Source organism: Phyllostomus discolor, chromosome 7 (genome assembly GCF_004126475.2).
Source record: "Phyllostomus discolor isolate MPI-MPIP mPhyDis1 chromosome 7, mPhyDis1.pri.v3, whole genome shotgun sequence".
Taxonomy (NCBI): Eukaryota; Metazoa; Chordata; class Mammalia; order Chiroptera; family Phyllostomidae; genus Phyllostomus; species Phyllostomus discolor.
In genome coordinates, this window is record NC_040909.2 from 113,195,305 (window position 1) to 113,210,634 (window position 15,330).

The 15,330-nt window shown below is 49.1% G+C and overlaps 1 protein-coding gene across 4 annotated transcripts in view; it reads left to right on the forward strand.

Annotated features, from left to right (window-relative positions):
- The window catches only part of GRHL2 (grainyhead like transcription factor 2), a 138,063-nt gene that overhangs the window by 119,437 nt on the left and 3,296 nt on the right, over nt 1–15,330 (forward strand). For 3 of the 4 annotated variants that reach the window (XM_036031317.1, XM_028533921.2, XM_036031318.1), the window contains exons 13-15: nt 64–158; nt 4,236–4,321; nt 13,603–13,667. In XM_036031317.1, coding sequence (XP_035887210.1) covers nt 64–158; nt 4,236–4,321; nt 13,603–13,667 — 246 coding nt within the window. The remainder of the gene's footprint in view (nt 1–63; nt 159–4,235; nt 4,322–13,602; nt 13,668–15,330) is intronic. The other variant, XM_036031316.1, reaches the window with a different exon arrangement.

Sequence of the window (15,330 nt, forward strand, 5' to 3'; positions counted from 1 at the left end):
GCACGAACCTTTCTTCTACTGCCCTGTGTGCTTTCCTTAATGCTTTCTGCTCATCTTTTCTAGCAGCAGTGTCCTGGTTAAACGGATGTTCAGGCCCCTGGAAGAGGAGTTTGGCCCAACACCTTCCAAGCAGATAAAAGAAGAAGGGATGAAGCGAGGTATCTCTGGGGCGCTCCACTGGCATCAGCAGAGTGACCCACCCTCCCACCAGGAGCGGGAGGGGGTGTTTGACCAAGAAAAACACACAGCCCAGCCCAGCCCACGCCCCTGTGGTTCAGGGTCGGCCTGGGGAGTTTTTATGAGCACAGGCAGTTCACAGTCTTCTCCTTCGCTTTAAACCCTGTCTTTGAAAACACTGTAAGCAAATGTTTGTTCTTCCTGGGCACCGGCTCTTTCCTTTGCCTTGGGAGAAATGTAATAAATATCCTGACACACCCAGCAGTGAGATATGAGGTTAAGAAGAAACTCTCGCTGTGCATGTGACAATAACGTACGTGCCAGCAAGGAGACTCGTTCAGTAGATGCACGTGATCAATCTCACACCAATAAATAAACCGGTTTTCGGTGACATCACAATTTCCATCCTCTCTCATGTCGAGGATCTTACTCAGCTTCCCTGAGAGGAGGAGACGAGGCAGCCCGCCAGTTTCTTGCCCAGCATTTGCTTCTGCTCATGACTCACTGTCCCTCCTCAGAACAAGAGGAAAGTGTCAGGGGTGGGATACCAGTTCCCCCCATAACTTGCTGCAGCTGACACCCAAAGCTTCCAGAGCTTCGACTTCTGCAGGACTGGAGTTTTAATGAGTCAGCTTTACCACGTTAACTATATTCGCCCTCCACACAGGCTTGAGTTTTTGTTATTGAGAAATTTTATTTTCTTTTCCCATTTGTTTAAATGGGATTTACATGATGGTCAAGAGCATGCCGTCGGTAGCCTCCCTCAGCCGAGTAGAGTTGTGTGACCCTGGGAAGGTCTCCCGCTACTTCAGTGGCTGTCCTCACTGGTAAAATGGGGACGACCAGAGTACCGACTTCCCAGGATTGCCGTGAGGGCTGATGAGTGAATGCACATTAAACACTTAAGTATCTGATACATAGTAAGCACTTGTGTTCGCTATTATAACTATCTGTTTTAGGATTAGGCCAGGTTCTACTTAAGGTATGCTACCATAATTGTGAATAAGTAGTTAGTGTTTCAGAAAGGAAAGACCATACAAGCCTGCAGAGTGGTAGTTTCAGCAGCAGCATTTAAGCCTCTAAAAGACTTCCGTACTTTGCAGGCTCCCCGTCAAACATTCAAGCGCATTTTGAGCTCTGCTCCTGCCTGCCTTTTGTGTCTCGTACTTTAGAATGGGGGCAGAGCTCTATGGAAATCAAAGAATCACACAGGCGAAATTCACTGTAGCTTGCATCCCTATTTAGTGCATGCTGACCAGTCCAAATGTCATGGTTTTCAGATGATTCTGAGAGTGTGACCTCAGAACAAAAATTGCCACCGGGAATTGTATTGGGCTGGGATGGAAAGCAAGAACCTGGTCTTTGAAACCTCGAACTCATAGGGACACAAGAGGGCGCTGCAGCCTACCAGCAGCAGAGGAGATGGTCTCCCAGGCCCGGCTGGGCTTTGCAGAGGAATCCCGCTGCCACTGAGCCCCGCCCCTCAGAGCCACCTCCCCCTCCACCCCGCCACCCCATCTGAGCTGGTGGTCTTTGACAAGCACTAGGAATCAGCATCAGTGATGGTTCCTTTTGTGGATTTGTTAGACATTCCCCGGGAGAGAAAATTAGTGTAATGATCAGCAATGTCATTAGTTGTTTTGCCTTTCTAGCCACTTCTCAGGGTGGCTCTGATTGGAGTCACTTGGGGCTGTCCCTGTGGCTGTCTGCCTTTGTCCATTTCCTGGGCTGGGTGGCCGCAGCTCTTGCTGTCGGCAGCAGTGGACCGCAGGAGGGCTCTGCCGGGATCCAGGTTAATGAAAGCCGGCTCCCTGGGCACCCTGCGGGGTGTGCTGTGAGCCCAGCGTGCCAGAGTGTGGCTGCCAAGACGCCCAGCAGGACACGTCTGTCAACAGGCCACCATGCCACCTTTAACCCTCTCCAGAGCCACACTATTCCAAAGACAATAATTTTAAAAGGAGACCTGTGAACCAGGGGAGCAGCACTCATTTCAATAGAACATGTTTGGGGCTTCTTCGGGCTCAGACTGCTGGACATTAGGCTTTTCTGCTGAGGGCTGTAGGAAGGAGGTACAGAATGTTCATGTGTAGGAGCCACTAGTTAGAGGTTTTATTGTGTTTTTGTTTGTTTTGGTATTTATTTAGCTGGTTTTACTTCCTCATCGAGTGGTAACTGAGGTCCTGCGGTCTAACTGCGCAGCCAGTGTCCAGTCCCCCTGCCATGTCATTAGGTGACCGGGCACTTTTGCTGAAGTGGAGGCTATAAAATATTCTTTCTGAAGGCCTAAATTTGTTACTCCTTGGAGACGCACCCAGGCTACGTATTTAAGTGGTGTTTTGTTTCTGTGCTGGGTGGGGAGAAGAAGCTGCGGCACTGCAGGCGTGCGGCTTGGTTTCGTCCTGCTTTTGTCACGCACAGACGTAACATCCGCCGGCGGTGGTGGAGAGGAAACTGAGGCAGAGCCCATGCGCACCCATGCAGACTTGGCCTTTCTAAAGCAGCGGCTTTAATGAGGTCCTTGGGGAGTGGGGACAAGGGGGAGAAGACTCGGGAGTTCAGGTCTGAGCTGATTTCCTGTCCCTGCTCTGCCGCCCTTCCTTCGGGCTAGTGATGACTGTAGCTCAGCTGGTATCTGACTGTAGTCGGGGCCCGGGCTCCCCAGGGCTGTTTGGCCGGCATGCTTCCTCGGTGGCCAGGTGCTCCGGGCTACAGCCCTGTCCCTCTTCCTGCTCTCTGAAGGCAGAACCACAAGCCTGGTCACCATCACCAACAGTGAGGAAGGACAGTCAGCTCTCTGGGGCTGCAAGGTCGCATCTGAATGGCAGCCCCAGCTTTGTCTGAGAGGTAAGCCCCCGAGCAGTAGCTGGGAGGAACGGTAGGCATTGGTGGAGCGCCCTCACCTCTCTCATGGCACATGGGGGCCTTATCATCATCTCCCAGTTTCTGTGCATTGCCAAATTCAGAATGTTTTGTTACAGAGAAATGAACAGAAAGCTGCATTCACGTTCGCTCAGGGCACTAGAACCACGGCAGTTGCTCCCTGATAAAGCATTCGCTGCCTGAGGAATGGGTGCTTGCTGTGTGCGCGGCCCTGTGTGCGCGGCCCTGTGCTGAGCATCCCACACAGAGGTTACTTCATTTAGCCATCACAACAATCTCATGAGGCAGATATTATTACTACCCGTGTTCTACATAGAACAGCAAAGCGTGGAGGGGCTAAATGACCAGGGCAAGTGGAACTTGGGGTCACAGCCAGACCTGTCATACTCTTTGCTAAGAGTATGTACCCCCTCCCTCCTGTGCCTTCGTACAGGTCGCTCTGTGGGCTGGAGTCTGCCCTCCCGTCCTGTCCCTGCTCTCCCCACCCACCGCCCTTGCCTGTGCAGATGCCTACACACCCTTCATGAGTCAGACCTCTCCTTCAAGGTCGCCTTCTGGGAGCCCCACCCGCTCACGGCCCTGGAAAGCTCAGGCCCTGGGAAGCACTTTCTCCCGTCTTTTTCCTTCACAGCTCTTAAGACTCCATCTAGCTGTCTGCTTATTGGAGGAATGCCTGCCCTCCTAAGTGGACCGCAACCTTAAAAGCAGGCTGTGTTTTTACTCGTCTCTGCGGCTTCAGCTCCTAGCTCACAGCCTGGGACCTAGGGGCCCCGATGGGAACTCATTAATACTCGTTGAATGATCAAATAAATAAATAGAAAGCAGAAGTCACAGAAAGAGGTATCCGAGAGAGATCCTGTATCCACCTTGAGAAATTCACCTTTGAGAAATGGCTTTTACCGTGTGTAAAAGTGTCTGACAGCCTGTGAGGTGCTGTTACCCAGCAGTCAGTTCATGCCCTCTAGTGGCTCCCTGACAGCCCCTAGCTGCAGGTCCTCTAGGGAAGTGCCTGGTCGTCACCCTTGCCTGACCCGGGATGTGGTCTGGGTCAGGGGTCTGAGGCTTGTTAGCAGCCACCGTCAGCATCCGACGCCTGTGTGACAGGAGCTGTCCCCTGTGGCAGCTGCGGGGCTTGCGCAGGCTCCTGGGTCACGGCTGTCCTCCCTCTTCTCTTTCAGTGCTTTTGTACGTGAGGAAGGAGACGGACGACGTGTTCGACGCCTTGATGTTGAAGTCACCCACAGTGAAGGGCCTGATGGAGGCGGTAAGCAGGGACCCCTTTCCAGGAAACCTGCTCCTGGTCTCCTGAGCTGGAGCCCGTTCATTCAAGCACAGCCTTTGAGATGGCTCTGGAATGGCTTTGCAAAGAAGAAAAAGCAGAGAGATTTGTGGAGACACTGATTTCTGTGCTGCCAGGGCTTATTAGCATCTTAAAGGGAAGGAAACTTTGAAAAACAGCCAATTCCCTGCCAGTTTAAGGCCAATCAGAGTAAGATCCCATAGAGAAAGGTTAAACTGTGAGTTTCTCTCTGTCTCTCTCTTTTTTTAACTGTGAGATTCCATTTGTCTCTTTGCATTAAACCAAATTAGATGTGTTTAACTTCCAAATATGCACGGACCAAAATCAATTAGGGAGTGCTGTGCTAGCTGCGATAATGTAATCTAAAATAGAAGTATGACCTCTGTTTGGCTAAGAAGAAAAATGTATTACAGAATTCTGAAGAAAAATTCTAAGTTTCTTCCTCCCTTTTCACCCCTAATTTAGTCAAGGATTACCCTACCTGGGCTCAGGAAACGTTAGTTTATTTTTTATCCATGTGTTATTTATCTGAACATGACTGTAATATGACTCCACTTTGAATGTGACTTCTAACTCCCTGTCACCGTTACTTTCTCCTCTACAAGGAGAAAGTAACTCCTCTCCTCTCCTTCTACGTGTTGTGGAAGCTGTGGGGTTTTATAGTGATTGAGACGCTAGGCCTGCCCAGGGCAGTCCCAGTCATTTGTGGGGTGGGAAAACAACTACGTGGGAAACCGCATTTTTTGGGATATGGGGTGAAATGCTGAAATGTATAGGATAGTGCCTATATGTGGAATCACAATACATGGTCTCCTATTGCTGATTCATTGTACCCGCAGTGCTCAGCATGTTTTTGAGGTTCACCATCTTGTAGTATAATCAGTTCTTCATTCTTCTTTACGGTTGAATAATATGCCATCGTGTGAATAGACTATGTTCGGTTTCCATCCATCAGTTGGTGGACACGTGGGTTTTCCCACCCTCGGGCTGTTGTGAATAGTACTGCTGTGAACATTCATGCACAAGTCTTTGAACACATTTTTAGTTCTTTTGGGTATATACCAAGGAGTGGAATTCCTAGCCAGACAGAAAGGTCATGTATTGTATGATTGAATTTATAGGAAATATCGAGAATAGGCAAATCCATAGAAATAGAAAGCAGGGTGAAAGGGTCATAAGAAATGACTGCTTCATGAGCTGGGTGAAGGGGTAATATGAAGCAACTGCTTACTGAGTTTCCTTTTGGGGTGATGGAAAGTTCTGGAACTAGAAATCCCCGATGGTTGCACAACATTGTGAATGTACCAAATGCCACCGAATTGTAGACTTTAAAATGGTAAAAATGGCAAATTGTATGATGTGTAAAAAAAATGTCTTCACCGCTCATCTGGAATTTTTGCTGAAATGCAGAGCAGTATCCCCAGCGCAGATTTCTTGCTGGCGCCTGTGGCTGGCGTCGTGAACGAGCCCCCAGGCACTGCTGAGCTGGGACCACCCTCCGAGGAACACTGGTGGGGGCCGGGGAATCGTTCAGACCCCACAGGGTCCTGCAGTGGAAGGGAGTTCATTGTTACTGAGTCGGCTGCGCCTGAAGGAAAAACAAAATAGAAACAAACACAACAAAAATATGATCTATCTCTCTTCAAATGAACCAGGATTTTTAAAATGAACCTAACATTGCCAGAGGTAAACGTAGGAGCTAGAGGAGCTTATAAAATATTCAGGCCTGCCGGGGCTTCTTCGGACAGGTTTCATAGCCCCAGCCCGGCCTCTAAGATCTTATTGCCGAAAGCCACTCACCTGGGACAGTGGGAAATAATAACACAAAGTAAGCAGTATGCAAGGGCATCTTCCCAGACCTCAACTCCAGATCTGACTCTGCTAAATTGGAGGTGGAATGGAGGTGGCGGGTCAAAGGTTCATATTTTCAACAAGCTCCTCAGGTGTTCGGAGATCAGCCAGGCATGGGAAACACTGACCTAGACTGATCCCCAGCTGCCTCACAAGGCTGGGATTTCCTTGTGTCTTCGTCTCCCGCATTCGACATCCAGCCAGTTCTGCAAGTGTTCTGTAGCTGTGGTCTCGCGGGACCACTGTGAGGTTAAATATCACTTTTACTACCACCCACACCACTGCAGGTAACCTCTGTCCGCACTCCCCACCACAGCAGAGTCCGCTTTTGACCCCTCTTAGGGGAGCTCGTTACATCCTCCTGGCTCTGCTTGGCCTGGGCATGGGTGGGAGAGGGGAGAGAAATGCGCGGTATCCGCGGACTTTGTGAGCCGTGGACAGAGCGGGTTCCCCAGGCTGGTTCTGGTCAGATTTCTTAGAGCAATTCTGACTTCATCTCGCCTGTATTAAACCGGGAAAGAACAGTTTCATTCAAGCACCAGTGTAAGCTGTCTCCCGCAAGTGGGAAAGCAGGGCGGGAGAAGCCCCTTTGGGATGTGGTCAGGTGGCGAGCTCTGAGGCAGCACCGCTAGCAACCCTAGCACTTTGGGGGAGACCACGAAGGACGACGGGTCCCGTTTAAGTGAAGGCTTGAGCACCCTGTGCAGTGAGAAGGCAAATTTTTGAAGAACGCTGGATCCTGCTTGCCATAGTTGTACCCTAAGTTTATTTGGGGGCCCAGGTGGGGCCAGAAAGTGCTCCCCCTGGGGTATAGGTTCTCTTAAGAGCAGCACCTCACTAGCGTGTGACATTTTACCATCCTTTTAAAAAAAGATTTTCTTTATTTATTTTTAGAGAGAGGGGAAGAGAGGGAGAAAAATATCGATCAGTTGCCTCTTTCGCGCCCCCCAACTGGGGACCTGGCCTGCAACCCAGGCATGTGCCCTGACTGGGAATAGAACCCTCAACCTTTTGGTTCACAGGCTGGTACCAGGGTCATTTTACCATCCTGGCACTCACACACGTAGAGACAGTGTGGCCCTAGTAAGTCAGCGTATGGAGTTAGGGCTCAGAAACCCCTGTTCATTTCTGGACAGTGCTTCTCACTAGCTGGGCAAACTTCTTCGCCTTGTCCTCACAGGGTTGTTGTGGGGATGAAATGCGATGATACAGATGTAAAACTCCCTGCCTGATTCCTAAGTCCCCGACAAGGGTTAGCTTTTGTCTCTAAACCATTGTTTTGAGGAGGGATCAGAGGTAGAAAAGTCACAGAGTGAACACTTCCTCCTTTTCCTCAGATTTTGGATTTCTCAAATAACCCCAAAGATGGCAAGTTAGTTTTGCTCACGATTCCATCGTGTAATTTCCCACTAGTCAGGCACGTCCAAGGAGGCCGGGAGCTGGGGAGGGGGCAGGTGAGCGCATCGGGCACTCTGGAATCTGCACGCAGAGCTCCCCACCCCCTGGGCCCGGACACAGACAGCTGCTCCCGAGAAATGCTCTGTGTGCTGCACAGTCTGGGGCCCCACAGGAAACACAGCTTCAAAACGGGGAGCAGTGCACCCTAACCACCATGCTTTTGTTATCGCTCTAATTTTAAAAATATCATCACCTGTGGGGCTTTATATCTTTTAGCAACTAAAAGCTACATTTTTAAAAATCCCCCACTTTTCAGAAAACCTTTAAACAGGGTTCCAAGTGACAGCTTGAGGTCAAGTAATCCAGGAATGTTATACTTGACCTCAAGCTGTCACTTGGAACCCTGTCACTGGTTGAAAGTGACTTCCTGTGAAAACACAACGCCCCACTCACGGTGGACCCAGCAGGTGCTGTGGGCCTCAGGTATTGCTTCCCTAAGTGGGAGATTCCACTGGAATCTCCCCGGATATCTTCAGTGGTGCCATCCCAGAGCCCCACACCTGACCTTTGAGTCCTGCTCTAGGGGTGGGCCCAGGGATCAGCCTTGGAAACAAGCTCCCTGGCTGACCTTAAAGTACACTCAAGTTTAGGAGCCACTCCCTGCCGTGAACCCTGGCTGGGGATTCGTAGTAGGCCGCAGAGGTATCTAACATTTTGACATCTCCGGGCCATACTAGAAGAAGAAGAGTTGTCTTGGGCCACACATTAAATATATTGTGACACGTAATCACAAAAAATATCTCATAATGTTTTAAGTAAATTTACAATCTTATGTTGAGCCATGTTCACAGCCATCCTGAGCTGCCTCCCGTTAGGGTTGGATTCTGTCCCCAGGCCCGATGTGCATACTCACTCAGAATGGGAATGACCCCACTCATACCTTTGGGGGCCGAAGTCCCTGCAAAAGTAGCCATGAGCAGGGGAGCGGCGGTGCAGGCCCTTTCATGTGCACGGCCCCGTCCTGTGGGCCTGGGTCCGGGCTTTGTCCTTCATCTCCCATCAGTGGTATGGGAAGGCCAAATGTTTTCCCCACTGCGGGGGGTACTCACAGTCTTCTGGGGGCAGACCTCACAATTCCTGCATAAAACTGCCTGTGGGAATTGTGTGTGTGCCTCTCAGTTGTTTTTGAAGGAGGAACCCCTGCTTCGTATCAGTATTCACGTTGTTTCATTCCCTTCCGAACTAGTTATGGGAGGGTTGGTTGTGCTGCAACTTCCTCTCTGCCAAATGGCATCAGCAAGAACCTTAATGAGTTAACACGGGCCTTCAGTAGACTTTGGCTGACAGGGCCACAGTGACAGTGAGGACAATGCAGCCGCTTCCACAGCGGGAGGATCTGGATTGCTTTCCAATGAAGAACCAGCTCTCATTTCTCCTGTTAAACTCCAAAATCCCTGTTCTCAGGGTGGGATTATTTAGATGGAAAAGAAAGTCTGCACAGGAGGATGAAAAGCCAAAAAAATGTATTTTTTCCCTGTTAAAAAATTATTATTGGCAATTGGTGGTGGAATGTTGACTTGTCATGGAGACAGAAGAGAATGGCGCTGCCACCTCCCTTCAGATGGGAACTGAGGGCGGAGTCAGGAGGCGCCACAGCAGGCAGATTCCATGCGCAGTTTGTAGGTGGCGGCAGGGTTCCTACGGCCTACACCGGTTTTCCTAGGTCTGGAAGTCAGGCCGCATAATGGGATGGAGCAGTTGTGTTATCTAGAAATCGGGTTGTTTTTAGACTCAGCAGACAATATGCTCTCCTCTGAGTTACCATTTCTGAGTTGGCCGTAACTAGAAAAGTCTCCCGTAAGACCAAGGTCACAGGTCCCACCGTGAGCACATGCGCAGAAGCATGTAGCAGGAAAAGGAGTGGGGAGCTTGGTTGACTGGGGCTCAGACCAGGACTCTGTAGCCTTGAGCAGGTCACTCTCAGAGTCTTTGGCTTCCTTCAAAATGTGGGACATGCTTACCTTCCAGAATAGTTATGTTTATGCTGTACTTGACCCCTCATTGTCTTTGAAAGAACTCTTGACCATGACAAACAGGAGTGAAAGCATAGTTTGTCTCTGTCAAACCGGGTCACTTTTCCTTAGAACAGACTGGATAATTCTTATTTACTGGTCCTGCACCTCCCGGGCCTCCATTTCACATGCCAGGAATCACTGTTCATGCAGATGACGCCTGCATGGGAAAATTAAAAAGTTCTCTGCCAGCCAGAGGTTACTGAATGTTCCTATACTTGGTGTCATTTGGATAAATTAGAATGCTTCTCTTTTCACCTGCATGTTTGGTATTGTCAGTCAAGCCATTCATGTGAATTGTAATGATTTACTTTGGCTTCTTTATCCTTATATATAATTAAGTTTTAATCTGGATTGCAGACAAGGATTTGGTGATGATGATGGTGGCGGTGGAGGTAGCATGAGTTTTCAGACTTTCTCTTTTCTGGGGGTGCGTTTCTGAGTGAGCTCACCTAGTAACCCTACGCATCAAGAAGCTTTGAGTACTGTGGGCTCCTTGCTAGTCCTCGAGCCCACCCAGACTACTCATCCCTCAGGGCCCCTGCATTTGCTGTTCCTTGTTTCGGGAGGGCTCCTCCCCGGATCTGCAAGCTCGCTCCCTCACTTCCTTCGGGCCTCTGCACACAGGTCTGATTCTCAGCCGGGCCTTCCCACGCCACCTACATAGACAGCATCTCTCTATTCCCTGGTCCTGCTTTGTTGTACATCACAGCGTTTACCACCACCTGACATGGTTCGCATTTGGTAAACGTTTATTCTTTCTCATTTCCCCCAGTGAACGTAAAGTTCATGAGCACAGGAACGTTTTCTCTTGTTTTCTGTGTATCCCAGGTCCCTGAACATAAATAAACTGCATTGAGCACGTAGTTACCACCGTGCTGAGTGCTGTGACGCAACCTCACACGCACCGCTTCACTGGATTCTCACAATCTCCCCGCGCACGTGGCATGGTAAATACCATCACCATGTTCCAGATCCGGAGACCACAGCCCACAGAGGGGGTTTCTCAAGGTCTGATAGCTCCACAGAGTGATGGAGCCAGTTGAAGCCCTCAGGCGACTTAAGTCCAGTTAGGGAGATGTCCAACATATGAAACGTTAATAACATTCCAAGTCACAGCTCACAATGAACAAAAGAAAGAAGCTTAGGCAATAATACGCCACCAGGCAAGAGGCAGTATGTGTAGTGGTTGGTCTCGCACAGTCAGGGTTCAAATCCTGCTCCATTGTGGTGTGACCTTGCTCCAAGGAGTGGTGTGACCTTGAGCAAGTTACTCAGCCTCTCTAGACCCCAGTTCTATTGTTTCTGAAATGAGAATAATAGTAACATGGGATATCATTAAGAGGATAACAATGAGATGAAAAATAGGGTTGGTGCGAAGACTGAGTGGGTGTATATAAGGTACTTAACATAGCACATAGAAATACTTTATAAATGACTATATATGTTCATGTGTATATGCAATGATTAAATGCTATGGGGTGAGGGGGCGGATTGAGATTCTTTCGAGCCAGAAGGGCTATGGAAGGGCCCTCGTGGATTGCTTTCCTGGCGAAGCTAGCTGATGCGCACAAGGGAAAACATTGCTCGTGGGCCAGTAGACCCCTCGTCTATCCAGTTGAGTCATTCAGGCGGGGAGACCAAGGCCTGTGTGCCCTGATCCTCTCAGCAGGCCTGTGTGCAGGCAGGAGTCCCTTCTTTTTAAACGCACATCTTAGAGCCCACGCGGAACAATTTCTGAATCTAAACTAAAAGGCTTCCAGAGCAGGCAGCTCTGTTGGGCAACCTGAGACAAGCAGACTGAGTCCTCTAGTTGTTAAAAAACAAACAAACAAAAAAACAAGGGACATTGCTGAGTCCTACCTGTCACACACCTGAGGTTTCTGGGCAAACAGAACTCTCCACCAAGTTAATGTCTACAAATTATAGACCATCAGACAAGCGATAACACATTGTTAAGATGTATCCAAGACTTAGGACCCTCCTAGACGTCAAGGAAGTCTTTTCAAATATTAATAAGGGGCTTTTTTTAAAAATTATGAAAGTGTATGCTCATTTTAGACAACTTGAAAAGCAAAACAAGCAACCAACTAACCCAAGCACTCTGAGTCCCCCTCTTTCTGAGAGACTTATGGCACAGCACATGCTTTCTGTGCATGGAAGGGAGGGTTGCATGGTGACATCATCCAACTCTCGGGCACGAGGAATGCTGTAACCTCCCCCCCGCCCCACACACACCCCAACAGATGGCCAGCTTCCTCCTGTGATATCCTGCACAGTCTCACTTCTTCCCAGGGTTCTGAATTTGGCAAAACACTCTTCGTCACCCTGCGTGGAGGCAGAGAACACCAAGGCGTGTGGCATGTTAATCGAGCTGGCTTTGCCCTGGATGCACATGCTGAGGGTAGCACTTTGCTCTCCTCGAGATTGTCTGTCCTCCTCGGCAGCATTGGTGCACCTTCGTCAATGTTGCTGGCTGCTGCTTGGTACTGGATGGGGTCCATGAGGCCCCCTCCAAACAGTCTCAACTATAAATCTGAAACCAGACTGCTAGGTGGTTACCTTTCAGTCGGTCTCTTACTAGCTGAGGGACCCGGGGCAAGTTACTTAATACCTGTAAGCCTGAGCTGCCTCATCTGAGACACAGGGCCCATAGAAGTGCCTCTTGCATTGTAACGCACCGGGCCGAATGATGCGGACCTCTGTGTGCCCACCTGCTGGGCACTCACTGAGCGACCAGGGAAGGCGAGCTGCTGCGGCTGCTCCCAGCAGGCCCCAGTGGAAACCGGAATTGTGCAGGAACTGTGAGGATCTCCCAGTTCTGACTGTCATCAATTGGTTTGTGAGCCGAGGTATACGTGCTTAGTGGAAGTTTGCTGTACACAGTTTCTGTATTATGAACAGCGATTCTTTATAGAGCTTGGTGTACACTGAGTGTGTTTCTGCAGCCCAGATGACTAGATGTGGAATAGGTGGGTCATATGATATATGCATTTTTAATTTCAGCAACTTAACACCAAATTCCCCCCCAGAACGGCTGAGCTGCTTGTTCTCTTGTCTATGGAACCTGAGGGTTGCTGTTTCTCATGGCCTGGCTGACACTGTGTTACCAATGTTTTAGTTTGTGTTAGTCTGATGGATCAAAAGTAGTATCTTAGTGCTTTAATGCGAACTTTTAAATTATGTGCGAGGGGGTACATTTCTTCATGTGCCTATTGTCTTTTCTCTGCAAATTACTTCTTTGTGTTGTTTGTTTTTCTTTTCTCCTTGAATTGTTAGGTGTTTTTGTTTTTGTTATCTTTTTGATTTGCAGGGGCTCTTTCTAACTGATGGAGGTTAGTTTCATGTCTGTCATTTATGTTGCAAAAATGTTTGCCAGAGTATTAATCGGCCTCAGCTTTTTATGATGGTTTTTAATTCTATGTTGTTTTTATCAACCGTTGGTCTTTTTTCTTCAGGTTTTATATCTTGCTTGGAAAGATCTTCCTTACTTGAAGAAGAGTAACAAAAAAAACTGACTCACGGGTTTCTTCTCGTATGGTTTCATTTTTCACAAGTAAATTTTGATGTGATTCATTTTGATATAGGAGTGGTGAAGAGATCCAGCTTCACTTGTTAGTTTTTTTCTGTATGGCTACCTACTTAATCCGCAACATCCTAGTGTAAGGGTCCATCTTTTCCGACTGATCTGAAATGACCCCTTCATCATAGATTATATCCCCATGTGGCTGAATCTGCTGTTGAATGATTTAAGGTTTGTCCAAAGGGAGAGCCTTGCAGATGAGGCCGTTTGAGAGTCTGACTCATGAGTGAGGACGCAGGCATCCAGGAAAATCTGCAGGAGGAAGACGTTGGAGCTTCCGCCCTGCTTCTGCTCAGACCGCCCCCCTGTGCTCACCTGCCTGTCTGTCCTTGGTGTTACAGATATCTGAGAAATACGGGCTGCCTGTGGAGAAGATAGCAAAGCTTTACAAGAAAAGCAAAAAAGGGTAAGAAAGAAATTGAACTTAAATTAACTTTCAAATCGGATAAGTCAACACAGGGCCTTAAAAACAAAGGTGGCACTTTTGTTAGTTCCAATTGTCCGTCTTTTACAAAATTCTGCGCCTTCTTTTCCAGGGAACAGCCTGCAAGCGTGATGCATTTGAGGACCTTTCACGAGAATGGGAGGGAGGGTGATAGCGCATTTTCCTGATGTCAGCTGAGACACCCCACCCCAGTGACAGGATTAGGGGGGCGGCATAGAGGGTTCTAGAGGTGGGGAGAGTGGCAGAGTCACCCTTCTGTAGAGAGTGGAGTTTATAAAGAATCCCTTGCTGCTCTGGGGGTTGGCATCAGGGCTGAGGGTAGGAACAAAAAGAATTCCTTCTTCCGAGGTAATTATTAACAAAATGATCTAACAGATCCTTGGACCCACTTGCTCTCAGTGTTTAGAGCAGCAGCTGCCATTGACTGGGTGTTCAGGAGGTCTGGGTCCCCCGCTAAGTGCTTTATGTGCATTGCTCTGTCGTTCATCGCCATGCTGCGGGGCAGATTCTCATCCCTGATGTGCTGAAGAGGAAACAGTGAGCCAGACGGGGGTTAAGCATCTTGCCCACGGTCTCATGTACAATAAGCAGATCACAGATTTGAACCTGGGGCTATGGCCCCCAAACTCAAATGCTTCGCTCATTCTGCTCTCCGCCACCCCAGTCTCCCTGGGGCTTCCTCTGAAGCTCTAAGAGTAGAGACCGCAGGAGGCAGTGGGTCCAGTGCCAGAGGGTCTCCGTGAAGCCAGCTCCTGGGGCTGTTTCCCCATGAAAAGCAGCAAATGGGTCTTGACACTGTTCCCTGGGCCTCTTTCATAAAGACCATGGGTGATCTGGGTGGCCCAGGCTTTCTCAGTCATGGGGTCTCTTGCTTGATGGGGGGTCAAGCAAGAAACCCTTTCTACTTGAGCCCTTGTTGGAAAGCTCACTAAAATGCGTTTTACAGTTCCTTCCGAGGTCAGTGCCATAGTCTGGGTTTATTCCCCGACTGTGAGACGAGTGGCATCTCAGGCTCTTGCTGCTGAGCTGAAACCACCCTCAGCCCATGCCGACGAGGATGGCGTTCCCTTTCACCGAGCGCTGTGTCAGGCCCTGCTCCAAATACTGTCATTTTAACAACAAGCCTTCAGAGCAGAGTTGTTATTCTTATTTTTGCAGAAGAATAAACTGAAGTTCCAAAAGTCTAAACACATGCCCGATGACACATGGCTGTAATACGGTAGTCAGTTTTTCATCCTCAGAGTAAGAGCTGTTTGACTTCAGTGGATGGGGTTGGCTCAAGGACTGCTAAATCGTGGACAGACCCCAAATGTTGCTGATTTTCTTAAAACTCAATTCGCTGCAGGTCGTTAGTCAAGGACTAGGTCCCGTGTGGTCAAGCACGAGCTTCAGAGTGAGGCCAAACCCAACTCAGCCATGAACTAGCCAGATGAACTTGGGGAAATGATTTAACTCCACTGAGCGCAGTTTTCTCATTGGCGACACGGCACTAATCACAGCCACCTGCAGGGCTGCTCTGGGGATGAAGTGCAAGGTCTCGGGAACCCTGGCACAGGCGCGCATGCGCAGCGAGGGGTAGCGGCAGTTCGGTTTATCTTCCTCTTCCTCCTTGGTGCAAAATACT